Source organism: Anas acuta, chromosome 8 (assembly GCF_963932015.1).
Source record: "Anas acuta chromosome 8, bAnaAcu1.1, whole genome shotgun sequence".
Lineage (NCBI taxonomy): Eukaryota > Metazoa > Chordata > Aves > Anseriformes > Anatidae > Anas > Anas acuta.
In genome coordinates, this window is record NC_088986.1 from 15,464,062 (window position 1) to 15,479,437 (window position 15,376).

The following is a 15,376-nucleotide window of genomic DNA, read 5'->3' on the forward strand; positions in this document are numbered from 1 at the left end:
GTTAAGCCTTGCAGGTTTTGCTTGCTGCTCTTCAATAGACACTCAGTAAGGGGGGGACATGCAACCAGGTCACCTGCGGGTGCAGGGACACGCTGTCCCCCAAGCGCCCCACTCCAACCTGGGGACGGGGAACACCGTTCCTCGACCGCACACCCCTCAGGGCTGGACAGGGGAGAACTACAGAGCACCGGGACCCCCTCAGCTACCTGAGGGGAAAGCGAGCACCTCGCCGGGTTAGGACTAGCAGCTCGGGAAACCCCCCGAGTTGGGAGCAGAGCAGAGGCGAGCCCCCATCCCACCCCGTCCCCTGCCCGCGCTCCCGCTTACGTTGGTGCCGCGGGAGAGATGCGTCCTCGCCTTGTCCTCTGGGCTCCCAAATGCATTTGTATGCATTTGTCCGGGCAGCGGAGGTCCGAGGGAAAGCCGGAGCCGAGCGCCGCGCCGCCGGAGCCTCAGGTCCTGCCCATCAAACCCCGGCAGCCCCGAGCTCTCCGCCGAGCTCCGCGCACGGCCCGCGGGGGGGGGGGGCGCGGGGGCCGGGACAGGGACAGGGCCGGGAGCCGGAGGGGGCGCGGCGGGGCCGGGGGCGGTGCAGGGGGCGCGGAGAAGCCCCGCGGCTGCCGGAGTCCGGTGCTGCCGCCGCCCGCCACGGCACCCGCCGCGGTGTTGGATTTCACCGCCCGCTGCCGGGAGATTACATCAGCAAACACGGCCCTGGGGCGGGCCGGCCCCAACCCCAACCCCAACCCCAAAACCCCAGCAGGTGATGCCGCTGGGCGCTGCCCGCCGGGCTCCAGGTGGGGACCGGGGCTGGAAGGCGCAGGTTGGGTCAAAACGCGGGGATTGGGGCGGTGATGCGGTGTGAGGGGGGAAAAGCTGAGCGTGCTGCAGGTTTCTGCTTCTCGGGTGGAAAGGGAGTGGGGTCCTGCAGTCCTCCCTCTGGAAAATGGTTGAAGAGCAGATGTAATTTAGAAGCACGGGGATGCCAAGAGAAATATGACTCCCTTCCCTGTTTCTTCCTAAAGACACAGAGGTCTTAACTGTCATCTGCAGTTCTCCTACCTCATCCCAGGAACAGTCTAGCACAACTTTTTAACCATAAGACATCTTGATGCAAGCTGTCCCTCAAGACACACAAGGTAAAGTTAGATGATACGAGATGTTGCAATACACACCAAGCTGCAAACTCGCGGTCAAATCCTGTAGCCTCACTTGAGCAAAACTTCCATTGACCTAAGCAGAAATTTTACATGAGTTAGGATTGTGGTATTTGGCTCTTTCTGAGTGTAATTTCACAAAGATTTTACATCAGACTTGCAGCAAAGATCTTCAAGCTGTAGGTATGGAGAAAGGTGACATGAAATAAAACTGAATGTGCAGAAAAACATTGCTAAAGCACAACAAAAGTTGCTCAAGATGAGGATTGTGTATTGTTGTCACTGAGGATGCTCCACTCAGCTGAAAAGACCTCCTCTGCATGGTCCAAGGAGCTGGGAATAGGCATAAAAATAGGGGGAAAAAAAAGGTCCAAGGCATCCAAGGGCAAACCTAGACCATTGACTTTTTCTTGAGTATATCAGAATACAAAGTTACAGGGGATAAATTACTCCCGGAGAACTGACCTTAATGTTTCAGTGTTTAGTTTCACACAAATTCATTTTCAACAACTTGAATCACCCAGAATGTTCATCGTCTCACTGACTACCCTGGGATTTCTGATTTCCTTTGCATATTGAAAGCTGAAGGAGAAAACTGACAACATTTTGCCTTCCTGTCTACATACCTTGCCTTAAAAATAAGTGACAGGAGAACATGAAAATGTATTTGTTCACTGAGGAAACTTTGTTCCTGCCCAGATGTATTAGATGCTGCTGCAATCAAGTCTTTGCCAGTATTTCTTTCTAGTTTCAACCACACTTGAGTGGCTTCCTGGGTGAATCCTGCCCTCATTTCAGTGTGCACTGACAGGTCCAAGAGCCGCCCTGCAGCACAAGATGAGGTGGAGTGGGGGCATCATGTGCCAAGATCACCCCTTCCTGCAGTGCTTGTGCCAAGGATGGCACAACTTGAGCTTCTCGCCAGCTGTGTGTGCAGGGTATAAATAAAGCTTGCTGACCCTGACTATGCAGTGACTTTAAGCAATGTAAGGTTTAAAAATTAACACCAGTTGTTCAGTTTTCTATATGCAGAATGACAAAATTAAGTTCACAAGTAGGACACTTGACTCCTGCTTGACGCTTTTTTCTTTATGTCCTTGTTAAAGCCTGTGCTATGGGTTCGAGCCCTGTATTCAGGCTACTTGGGCAGGGTCCTTGGCTGCCTTCTTGTACGGAGTCCAGGGGCCCATCAGGACATGGGAGGCATGGGCCAGGGCTACTTGTGCCCTCCCGTTTCCTTGCCACATGCAGCCCACACGCTGCAGAGCCAAGCGTGCACCAGCAGGTTGGGGCCACGTGAGGGCAGGTCCTTGTGCCCCCAGCCCATGTCTTGAGCCTCTTTCTGTAAAGTGAGTAATGCTACTCCGCAGCTCAGTTGCTTTCCTTTGGCATTAACACCATTCAGAGCCTCTGAAGCTTCTAGCTTCTAGAAGCAATGAGCACCATCAAATGCAGACAAAGAAAGCAAATCAAAAAGCATGAGGAAAACATTTCCACGAGTGCGTGGCACTGCTGGAAACAGTCCAGCAGCCCCCACCTCGTAGCCCATCACCTTGCGTGTTAGATCTGCGCCAGCTCTCTTCAAAGTTTCATGCCAAAAGGCAGCATCAGTCTTAATCTTACACTTCTTCCAAGTGTTTTTACAGCCTAATACACAAAGCCTACCATGTTTAAAGCTATCAGATTACTTCTGTTTATTTCCAGAGCTATATTTAGTCATCTGTATACTTACAGACACTGAAAGACACATTCAAGCTCCAAATGTGTTAGCTCTCATTCCAACACAGTGATGCTGGAGTTTCGTTTCCTATGGTAAATGACCTGAGATCCCGTTTTTCCATGTCTGCTCTCTCCTGCTTGACTACAGCCTGTCCTGTCCTTAATTTCTCTTATCTCTCCAAGTAAGATTACTGAAAGACAAAATTAGTTCTTTCAATGCACCACTTCTGGCCTTTCTGATTTGATTGCAAGCTCTGTTTGTTTTCTCATTTTCCATCAGTTTTTTCCTCTTTTCATGAACTAACTTGCTCATCTGTCACTCCAGATTACAGCTGCTGAGTTCCAGCCCCACTGCAAGGCACATAACAGGAGCAGTTCTTAAGTGATGTAAGAGGCAAGGAAAAAGGGTCCTATCTGGGATTCTCCTTCCAAAATAAGTACAGGAGAAAGCAATAGTAAGTATATTTCCAGAGCCTAAAAATCAAGAAATAAAGGAATAAGAATTTGAAGGAAAATGTGTGAAATGGGAATGTAAGGGCTTGGAGTTGGACTCTGAGTCTTATCCCATTGCACTCAATAAGCTTTACCTTTGACTTTGGTAGGAGCAGAATGGGACCCATACAACTTTCCTGGGCCAGTCCCAGAATTAGGATTTTTTGGCAGAAGATCTACACCACTATTGAGTTCCCACTGGCGACTGATTTTCCCTGCACACCACAATATATGGTGTTAGGCTATGTACCAAAACTGTTGGAACATAGTTCAGCAAAATATTTATTTAGAATTCTCTCTGTGGCAGCCAAAAAATGTTTAACACAGTACTCTGGTTAAAGAAAGTTACCGAGCTATCAAATGTGATTAAGAATTACAAGAAATGGAAAGGATTACAGCATGTCTTTGACAAAAATGCCTAAAATCAAAGAAAAAGGAAAAGTGGTCTGAAACCATTTGTCTTTGCAGAATGTGAAAGAAATTGTAATGACCTTCTCTCTCTAGTTATGCCTATTATCTTCTGATAGAAGGAATTAGTGAGAAACAATGTTTTCCAGTTCTGAATATGCCAAATCTGGAAATGCCTTTGAAGAACATGGTTCTTGATGACTTCTTACATGAATTCTATCACTTTTAATTTTCTACTAGCAAAATTTCTGCTGTAGAGAAATAATTAAATTTACATTCCAAAGAATTATAAGTGGAGAGGATTTTTCTACCTTACAAGACCAACACAAAACACTGTGAGGGGAAGGGGCTAAGAGAAGAAAAGAGATGCTGTGAGTTCAGAGGACTAAAGTTCAGAGATCCTGGCACAGAGCAAAATAAATAAATAAAACTGAGATAAAATAAAAGCATGCAATAGTCAGGACTGACAAAAATGCCAAACTACAAATGACCATACAGAGCAGTGAGTTTCTTCAAGTTGCTTAGTTAAAGCAAACAAGGGAATGTATCCAGCCAGGAACGAGAAAGAGAAGAGAGCCCCAGTGAACTGCAAGACATAGTACAGGCTCCAGACCACAAGGCTCCAGCGACTCCAGCTGGGAAAGGTGTCTCACTGAAGCCAAGATACTTGCAATTGTTTGTGAGACCTGGTGTCACCCATTTTAATAAGCCACACCTATGGCAGAAACTCACCTTAACAGAGTTAAAGAGCCTTTTAGGGAAAGCTGAAATGTGCAACTGAAGCAAACTGTGCTGGAGAAGCAAACCCACACCCAGCAGCTGAAAATCTGTGATGTGTTGTTCCAGTGATGGCACATCATATGCCATACCAAGAATGTGGAGAAGCCTAGCCAAACACACAAGAAAATATTAAAGGAAGAGAGAAGCCTGAGAAGCAGCTAGTCTGAAAGTAATAAGTGAATGGAAAGTACGAGAGCAAGAACGAGTGCAACATAGGAACCATGGGAATGGTTCACCAGACAAGAAGACTCCAATTACCAAACAGGCCAAACTGCCAAGAGAGAAGCACAGTAAGTTTCCATCTCACAGAAAGGCTTTGAAGCCCAAGAGCAGCTAATGAAAGAAAAACCAGAGGAGAAGAAAACCCTATGATTTTCATTTTTAGTTAACCTTTGTCCCATCATTGATGGTGTGTTTTGCGATCCAGGAAGGAAGCGGAGATACCCACTCTCACGGGCAGAAAGATGTCTTTGACATGAGGTATTTCTGGGTACTCATGGAGCTGAGAAGCTACTTGTAGGTGACATTCATAAATATGGCTGAGAGTTGGAATGCCCAGGACCAAATCACAAACTCTACAGGCATGTGCTGAGACAGAGAGCAAGACAGACCTCAGTGGGTGCTCCCACTGGAGTGGTGGCTGTGACCTCCTACCACAGGCATTTAGCAACCTTGGTGGGGTCTCCTGCACCACAGGGCTCTCTCAGCAGGGCTCCAGGAGCATTCCCATGGAGAAGCCTTTCCCAAAGGGTCCCAGTCCTCTGTCACTGTATGAACCTGCCTCATCTCCATCCATAAAGGGATGTAAAAACCTATTTTTGAAAATAAATAAATAAACAAATAACAGGAAAGCTCTGATAGTTCTATATAAAACTCATTTGTGTCACCCAAGGATGCTTGGCATCCTTGGTAGAGCTCACTGGCACCCTTCTGCATAAGAAGAAAGGGTGAAGAAATAAGACAAAAGAACTAGCGTCGTATAGGACATCTTTCTGTAGAATAAAATCTGCAGTTATTTCCTGAAAACCACTCTGTAGAAGAATGAAAATGGAACTCATTTGAAGTGAAAGTGCCCACACCGATAGGGCTCTCACAGCCTGCTAGCAAAATCTCAGCAGCACTAAAAATTGCTCACACATCTGGAAGAAACAGCGCAGTCATCTGAGAAGTATTTCGCTCCCAAGCCACAAAGAAATCTGCGTTAGGCCAGTCCTTTTTCAAAGACTTTCCCATTCTTTTCTCAGCAACTGCGGAAGATGCTTCAATCCTCAGTTCGTTAGTCCTAGAAAGGTCTTTCTTGTCCATCTTTGCTTCCAGCTCTCACTAGAGGAACAGGGCTGAAATACGCTTTTGGCCTGTTTCTGCAAAATTAGCTTCTGGCAACATTAAGGACAGGTTACAGAAGATTCACTCCTCCACTTACTCATGATGAGTGGTAGTTAAAACCACATTAAATCTCTGCCTTGGAATAAGGGAACTTGTTCTCACTTCAGAAAACCTTCTCACAATGCTCTCCCATTGATCTGCTACATCAGAAAGTTTCCTCCAACTTCTCACCAATTCTCTTCAATGGTTTTTGAGTCTCGTATTACAAAGCCTATCTAAATCATGCAGAGCAATGGAGTAATTTAAATTTGACAGTATTTGTTGATGATGTTCATTAAAACAGGAGTTTCCAGACTCAGTAGATACTAACATTATCAATGGAAATTGCACTATTTCCCACTTTTTTCTTTCCTTTTTTCTTTTTTTTTTTTTTTTTTTTTTTTTTTTGGTACAGGTATGTCAGTATCAGACTTCTCTTGTACTCTTTAACTTCCAGTAAAGGGAAAAACTGTGAATTACTTTCTTGGAACCTCTGGATCAAAGAAGCAAGCCAAAAGTATTTTTAAGTAGGACTTGGTATTTTTGCGTCATGGATATTTAATTTCCAAAGTGAGAGTTCTAGATGAGGCATGTATAATGGCAGGAAAGTTTTCTATACAGAAAGGGACTTAAAGTACGTCACTTTTTCTGAAAATACCAGACAGCTGAACATGTGGAATCCTAGACCAAAATACATTGGCACCAACTTCAATGCTGATATTTTTATAGTAGTAGTATAATTAATTTCTTTAAATCCTTTGCAGCTGTACCGCCAATATAGTGTGGTATTTTTAATAGCCTATTTTCATCACCTTATTTTTAGAGATGAAGGTTTTAATCCTGTTCTTCAGTTATTTAAAATTGATTAGATATGCAAACAAGAACTACTGTTACAGCAAGGGACTTTCACCAGGCACAGCATGATTTCAGAGCAACGCTTCCCCTTTCCCTCTGTCCCCAGTCATTTCACAGTAGAGACTGTTCTTGGAGTAAAACTGAACCAAACAATAAGCACTGATTAAAAAAAATAATAATAATACAAAAAAAAAAAAAGAGATGAATACATCTGAAAGATGAGATTTTTTTTTGCTTGGATCTAAAACAAATTGTTAAGCCAGATGTGCCTGGATTATTCTTATTAGACAGTGGTGAAGCCTCATGGTGGTTTAATTATGTGGTGTTGTCTTAAAAATCATCAAAAGAGTTGAACAACAGATGATGCAAGTAACTGCACTGTGTGCACCCAAACTCACACAAAGGTTTAGTAAATGATCCTTGTTACAAGCTTTGGACTCCTCAACTGTAAGTCAAAGTACTAGCATTAACTATTGCCTGCAGTCTGGCAGTGCACACTGGAGTTCTTGCAGGATTGTGAATGATTTTTCACAGGGTTCCAGCTTCTTCTGGTGCTCAGGTTTCTCTCAAGACAAACCAGCATTGCACCCTGTGACTTCCAGGGAGAGCAGTGGTGGAAGCTGCGAAGTCTCTCCTGGACACAAGGGAACTGCTACATTTTCAAAGGCTCACAACCTGCCTGAATTTTAGTGGAAAGGCAAGAGCTATCAGACTGGCACAATGATACATCTTAATACCAGACTTTAGGTAATTTTGCAGAAGCAGGAGATGCCAAACCTTAACGTAGTCCCCATTTTCAAACATAGGCACAACAATACGGTTTTCATCTCCCTTCAGAAACTTCTGGGGCAGTACAAAGCTTTCTGAAATGATCCAGCTGAGACAGACCTCTGCAGTCTGAAATGTAGACCTCCCTAAAACCAGTAAGAAAAATGCATAGAAGTTCTATAATTTGTTCTTCTTTTACTTCATAGTTTGGGGAGCACTTTTCTGTCCCTAAGTATTTAAGGCATTAGAATGTGCTTACCAAAAAAATATGGCATTTATGGTTATCAGATGTTTAGCTTTGCTTTAAATTGATTGCCCAACACATGTAAGCTAGCTGCTCTTTTCCAAAGGGAAGTATTTTCCCTGTAAGAGCTAACTTAAAATGATTTTAAGGTTACATAAGTAATAAAACAGCACTTATTTACCTGCTGGAGAATTTGAACGAAACAGGTTTTAATAAAAAAAATAAATATCTGACTTCTTTACAAAGAATTGTAGCCTGTATTTTATAGTTTAAATATACATTAAAAATTGGATGAACATCCTCAGATATTTCCAGAAGTTTGGCATTATTCTTGAAGCAGCATTATTTACAAAGTGATTTCCTTAAGCTTAATAGTCTATAGGTTGAGCTTTGGGGTGTTGTGTTGTGTTTGTTGTTTTTTTTTTTTTTTTTTGTTGGTGGTGGGAGGGAGGCGGGGGTCTTCAGCTCACTGGGGTAGCTGAGGCAGTATGAGCTGATTGTAAGCAGACTTCCTGTGAAAGCCTGGGTAGGTCCCATGGAGCAAGCATTCCCAGGTCTTAGCACACCACGTTTGTCAGAGAAGACTCCAGAGGAAACTGGGGCAAGCAAAAAAGGGCTACATTTTCCAAGAAATAAAATCCTCTTTTCAGATCTTTCCAGATACTTCGGTGACATGAACAGATCCCTCATTTTTGGCAATATCATCTCTATTGAGTCCAGTTTACCTCAGCAAAATCCCAGTAACTGTAAAACACAGACATGGGTTCTGTGGAAGAAGTCCAGATTTCAGGAACTTGGTGGAAGAGAGAAGTATTTCAGGTGCGCCTCTGACAGCCAGCCACAACTTGATGCCTTCACTCTACTCCATTTCCTGCACTTTGGAGGATGGAAGAGATTTTGAAGGCCTTTGGTTTAGCAAACTTGGTGATAGGAAACATCCTTCCAGGCTTCATACTGACTGCTGGGAAGGAGGCATGTGCTAGCAGTAACCCTTCCCCACTTCTGCGTATACAACTGTTAATTCACATGGATCAAGGCATGCATCTGTTAGGAAAAAGATCGTTTTATCTTAATGATACTTTTGAGGAAATGCTGGCACTGAAGACTGACCACTGCCATCAGACCATCACTGGAGTGGGAAGAGTCCCAATGGCACCAGAGCTGTTTGTTCTGCACTACGGCAATTTGTGCTGAAGTTACTCCATGTGGCAGTTGGACAGAAAGAAAACGCCAATCTTCATTTTGTATAGCAGCAGGTAATATATTATTCCAAATATGTAATTAAACAACATAATTATCATAGAAATATTTTCTAACAATGACTATCGTTTCCTTGTTGACACTACACAATTTATTTTCCATTCATTTTTATGCCTCTCCCGTTCAGCTGCTTCACTCATTTGACAAACTTCCATGAAGAGACTGAAGAAAATTATGCCACAGAACATTTGGAAGGGGGAGTGTTTACAAAGCATATAAATAGTCTGATATAGCCTGAGTAATTAGTTGTAAGCAAAGTAATAAAAAAACGTGGAGCACTTGCAAGCATGTCAGATGGCTGAAAATGCAAGACTAATTCAGCCATAGGGGCTTGGTTGCATGCGATATGAACATATGATGAATGCCACTTCAAAATGTGAGCACAAAATAAGCCACGGGCTACATTCAGTCCAAGTGCATGTAGTACAGATGAAATATCAATCAAGCCAGATGTTAGTTTAGCTCATGGCCCTAAAAATACATTTCGGCAATCTTAGGTACAATGTGCAAGGCAGGATACATTTTCTCCTAGAGCATTTACTGAAAATGGAATTATTCTGAAAGATCCTTAAAAAAACCTTAGAATTCTTCAAAATTTATCCACCACTGCAAATCCTGCTTTTATTTAGACAAAGAGCAGCAAGCACTGAAAGCATACCTCATCCCCTTTGTGGAAGCTGCTGGTTAGTAGTGAAAATCCCTGGACCTCCTTGCCCCCTGCTGTTATGTTTTAAAAATTAATGCAGAGTTCCATCAGATCAATGTTTATTTCTGACAGTGAGGTTTGGCTGGGATGTAGCTAACGTCCTTGGCATGTTTTAAGTAGCATATCAGAATGAATCATCGACTTTAGTAATACTGTCTTATATGTCTCTTGTTTAGAGAAATAATGTGTAGTAAGGGAACCCTTAAGGATTAAATCCCCATTTTGGGAGACAGATATACATGTGCTAAGATATGCGGCTGAAGTCAATTGAACAGCAGGTCTGAACTTACACTGTATACACACATCTGTCTGTGGATTTTCTTCTTCTAGTCTAGAATATTAACCAATTCTCCAACCTTGCATTTCCCAGGAGAATATAGTTATGAAGGCTTTTTTTTTTTCCTGCATTGTATCATTCAAATCATAATTTTTCTAAGGGTCTAAACATATGGAGGGCTACCACAAGCCCACAGTGTTTTCTAGCTTTAGACACAAGAGCCTGGCTGCACCAGAAGCGCACACAGTGCAGGGGGATGCCAGGGAGCACTTCTCACAGTAGCCCATGCAGAGCCTGAGGTAAAACTGGTGGCTGGAGGTAGGTGCTGGCTGTGCTGCTAGTCTCTCCCCTGAGCTGCTGACTTAAATGAAGCACCATCAGCTAACGTCGTGGGTCTCCATGGGATGCAAAACTCATGGTCTTGTTTCATTTCATTGACTTCCCCATCTCCCCCGGGAGCTGCTCTCCACAGTGATATCAGGCGATTGTACTGTAGCAGAGTCTGTCCCTTTGTAACCTTGCAAGCACCTTTATTCTCTCATTACAACAGTGCTGCAGCACAGAGTTTTATCACAATTGCTTCTATCTCTATTTGCTATTGTATAATTCCAAGGGCTGTAAATGCAAAAAGCTTGATGGATATTGGCACTTGGAATTGTGTTGCTTTTTTTTCCCCCCCAAACGTCCTTTAGTCCTAAAGTCTGAAGAGATTATCCTCCCAAACAATACCAGCTGTGTTATGATAACTTTTTTTTTTTAGCACTCAGTTATTTGGATTGACTTTTTTTATTTTTTTTTTACCACCACGCTAGCCTCTACAGCACAGGCTGCTGTTGCCTGCTTGAGCTCCTGCATCTGAAAGGATTGCAAACAGCAATATACTGCACCCTGATCATCTTCCTGCTCAACTTTAAAACAAAGACAAGAACAGTCTATGAATAGAAAGTTATTTAGTTTTCCTGTTTCATTCGATTGCACCTCCTCACTGTCACTTGGAACCTCATACATTTGTTGCTACTGCATCAGACTTACACTTTGCACTGTGCCTGTTTGCTCTTCAAAAAAGGCTTTCAAAAATCTCTTTTCATTCACTGCTTCTCATGACAGACCATACAGTAGCTCCAATCATACCCTTGTCCTTCTATGTTGTGGGGTTTTTTTTTCCCCTCAAAAAAAAAAATAAAATACTCTGACACTTGTTAAATTACTTTTATGTCGTTTGTTGACAGGGTAATATAGATCAGGAAACATTATAGTCAGTTGTGCAAAAATCTTCAACTGCTTCCCCAACAACTGGTAACAGCACCCTACAAGTAGGAGTTTATTCTGGTTTGCTGCCCTTTGACATATTTTTCAGTTTTACTTTAGTTTACAATTATGCAGTCCTGCATCCTAGAAATTCACTGAGAGGAATAGCAAGTCACTTACAAATATCTCATCTGGCATTTCATGTATTACTGATGACAGGATTTTGTACATGAAGAATTAAAATAAGTGCTTGCAAATAAGTTTTAGGGGAATGGCTTTAGTGCGTCAATACAGCAAGCCAGGCCATACTGTGGAACAAGTCTCAGAAATATGGTTCATTCACCAGCACAAAACCGAATCATTACTGGATAAGACAATCCTCTTTTTGATTTCTCAGGAACTAAGAAATAAAATGTTGTGAATATATTATGGTTAAGCGACTGCCTTAGAGGGGAGTTAACTCCGCTGTGAGGTGTTAGTCTGTACTAGAATAACCTTTAAGGCCTTTTCTTTTTTTTCAGACCTGTCACAGAATTGAAGAAAAACTGTAAGATTATGTTTGACCCAACCTTTTGAAAGGTTAGTATATAGACTCCATAGCTTTATGCAAACAATTTCAACCCCTTTTAAATCTGGAAGAAGATAGACGCCTAACTTGGAAGTTAGCAGTGTCAGATGTAGTTAGGAGAGCATCAATCTCCATGAAGAAAAGGGGTTTTCAACCTGAACCTGACACTGTTTGCTTCTTCAGGGAGAATGAAGCACGGGAAGTTTATTTGCAAGACCTTACAGTTAGGACTGCTTTACAGCTTCCTAACGTGAAGATCCAGAGACAGATGGCCTCCACTGCCAGCAGCCTCTGGGCTGAGTTGTTTTCACCCCTAGGACCTTTGCCTGTTCCTCACCTGGAGTCTGAACCTCTGCTCTCTGATCCAGGACTTTCCCTTTAACAAAGATGGAAGCTGAGGTGTGAAAGGACATGGAGAAAACTACCAGTTGCCAAAATGCCTGTCTTTAAAGATCCAGAACTGTATCAGACTGACATAACAGTGGAAAGAGTAAAATGTGAGATACCAGCCTGTTGAACCTCACTGACTTGTAGGCTGCTTTGGATGAAACAAGTTTGGTGTTTTTTTTTCAGTCTGTGGACAAACCATGGTGCAATGCCATCCTCAGGCTTACAGAAGTCTTCCCGAGCCTAAAGCCTCTGCCAGGACTGCAGCTGTCGATGCTGAGGCATGTGTCCTGCCTGAAGGGCCATGTTCTCTTCAACATTCATAGCTCGCTCAGCCTGACCAACGCAAGCACCAAGCAGCTGTGCTGAAACACATTGGTACTACTGGCTTCTCACCTCATGGCAATGGAGCAAGTGCCTGGGCAGTACAGAAGCACTCCTGACACTGAAACAGCAAGCTGTGCTGATGTGAACATAGAGGGAGGTAGGGTGGATGGTTTGTCAAAGGACTCCATTTCATGCCTTGCTCTGTGGGCCAGCTCAATCAGCCGCATTACAGGTGAACATGCCTCTAGTATAGTTGCACTAAGATTTATACAATTGCACAGTGAATTTTAGAGGATTAGTCAGTATTATTGTCATATGGAAGCAGCCTCTACCCCTAAAAAAGTGAGACATTCTAGAGCTAGGAGGAAGACTCAGGGTTGTTTCAGGTCCCTGCCCCACCCTCTTCATTCTGGTGAGATGGGATCTCAGGTGCATGTGATAGCAACTCCCTCCAGCTGCCCACCAGCTCCAGCACAACCTGGACTCCTCTGCAACGTGGCTTTGTTGCAGCCCTTCTCACCGACACGAAGTGCCTGCTCTGGGCCTGAGTAGTGGCCCTTGGAAGAACGCTTCAGCAGGGCTTCTGCAGCCTGTGCAGAGCAGTTAACTCATGACACTGTGGAGAGCTGGGAATGAGCATCTCTCCTCTGATCCACCGGGGACAGCAGCTAGAGAGGAGCAAACATATCTGGGACCAAACCCTGCTGCCCTCAGCTACATTCCCCAGTCACCAGTGCTGGGGACAGGAGCAAAGGGCTAGCTCCAAAGGGGTAATTGGTAAACATAATCAAGAGCAAGTTTAATCAAAAAGTACACTCACTATTCAATACAGCTGTTTATATTTATCACATACATTCAATGAATTCTGTCCTCACTTCAAATTTGTTTTCTACTCACCTCCCTGATTTCCATGACCATATTCTAGATTTGTACTAATGAGAAGAGTAGAATCAGGCCTGCTGGATTCCCTGGTGATTATCATCTTTGTTTTTCCAGATCATCTAGTAGTAAGACCCATGCTTAACCAGGAACCTTCATCAGCCAACAAATGACATTAACAAGAAAAAAAAGAAATAATGTCATTCTTTACAATACATTTGTAAATGAAAGAAAGTCCTTCGCATCTGGCACTTTGGTTTAGTGAACAGGTATTTCTACCATTTGCCAAAGCCCTACATCCATAATAGAAAGGTAATAAGAGATCCAACAAAACCAGTTGGCATCTATAAGGCACATTAAACATTGATACCTGTTTTGGGACTTGGACAGAAGCAAACTGGTGACAAAGCAAAGGAACTGTCTCCCAGAACATTAAATGAAAAACACCAGAAAACATCTAGCATAAATTACTTTTCCATTTCATTTCCTGATTCAACTTTTTAAAATGAATGAATACATCTTTTTGATGAGCTTTCCAGTCTTGTTTTAGAAGAGGAAATGGAAAAGACTGTGGTTCGTGCATTAAAAACAAAGAAATCTGTGTTAGCTTTGTCATGTTTCCTCTTCACTCTAGATTAGAGTGAATTCTGACTTTCTTGTAGGAAGGTTACTAGAACAAGCAAATCCTACAGGTGCCCTGAAAATGAAAGCATTTGTGGTTGGTGACTTTTGCACAAGTTATTTATGGGGGAGTGGGGAAGGAAAAAAGTAATCTGTGCAGATACTATAAACCCAGAAAACATGGTATGTTTGAGAAGAACATAAGATGTTTGACAATAGACAAGAGTAAGCAACACCTTAATGGAAAATATTTGGTGTGGTCAAACATGGCTCAAATGGCCAGGTACGATAGGAAACTTGTAATGAACATTGTAATGACAGTGAATAAACACTCTTCACAGCAAGGAGCTTACACTGGTTTCTACTATTGGGGCTCAGGAGTCCCCCTTTTATCTACTTGAAATCAGGATAGCCAGGACATGTCCTTGACTGTTACAATTTCCATGAAAAGCACATCTGAGCATCCTATACAGGAAGGGAGGGCAGCGGGCTATCAGAAGAGGGCTATCACACTCATGCAGCTGGACTCTGACAGGTTCCCGTTTCTGCCAGTCCCACCACACTGCTTTAGCAGAAAACTCCAGCAGTCATGCTTCAAATTCCCTTCTGTGTCATGTAAAGCAGCCTTACTATAAAACAACAATCAGCCTCAAAAGTCTTTATGGGAAACACTACATGGTAAAAAACACATAGTCCTACAAATATAGGGTCCTTTCTTTTCTTCACCCTTTTTCAAACCTGAAATTTTCCTTAGGCATATGAAGACATATAATTAAGGACATGGAGCTGGCTGTAGGGATGCAAATATATAGTCCTGCTCTAAGTTACATGTAGGCTAGTGAAACGGAAGCTGCAAGACAGACCGATAATCAAGAAGAGCCATTTATAGAAGGAGACGACACAGCACATCTGCCCACAGATCAAGCCATGGCCTTGCACCTGCAAGGGGCCCCAGTAGAGAAGCAGCACATTGCCCCCCCTCCTGCAGCCCTTGCCCGGAGCCTGCCCTCACCCAGGTGCCCTTAGCAAGGGTTGGAGTACCAGAAGAAATAGCTCTTGCATTGAGTTAGGGTTATCAGGGACTTAGGGGTGCTGCTGAAACATCATATCCACAGCTTCCCACAGCCCTGCAGGCAGCAGGGAGATCACAGGAAGGGTCTGGGCTCAACTACAAGACTGAGTTCACGCAATGGTTTTAGGAGGAAGAAAGGGAATGACTCTCACAAACATTTTGATGTGATACAAACTAGTTCATATTGCCTTGTTCCACTGCAGGACAGGAGCATGCACAGCAGAGGATCCCAGGTTTGCTGCA

General features: G+C 43.3%; 1 protein-coding gene and 1 long non-coding RNA gene across 7 annotated transcripts in view; one reads left to right on the forward strand and one right to left on the reverse strand.

Moving 5' to 3' along the window:
• The window catches only part of COL24A1 (collagen type XXIV alpha 1 chain), a 151,121-nt gene that overhangs the window by 132,744 nt on the left and 3,001 nt on the right, over positions 1-15,376 (reverse strand). For 2 of the 6 annotated variants that reach the window (XM_068690208.1, XM_068690207.1), the window contains exon 1: positions 328-646. The exons of the other annotated variants lie outside the window; for them this stretch is intronic. In XM_068690208.1, the coding sequence (XP_068546309.1) occupies positions 328-383 (56 nt within the window). In that variant the 5' untranslated portion in view covers positions 384-646. Of the gene's footprint in view, positions 1-327; positions 647-15,376 lie in introns of those variants that run through there. 6 annotated transcript variants of the gene reach the window in all.
• LOC137860222 (uncharacterized) lies at positions 647-9,047 on the forward strand. The gene is made up of 3 exons (XR_011098787.1): positions 647-797; positions 3,202-3,331; positions 8,439-9,047. It is a non-coding gene; the product is annotated as an uncharacterized lncRNA (long non-coding RNA).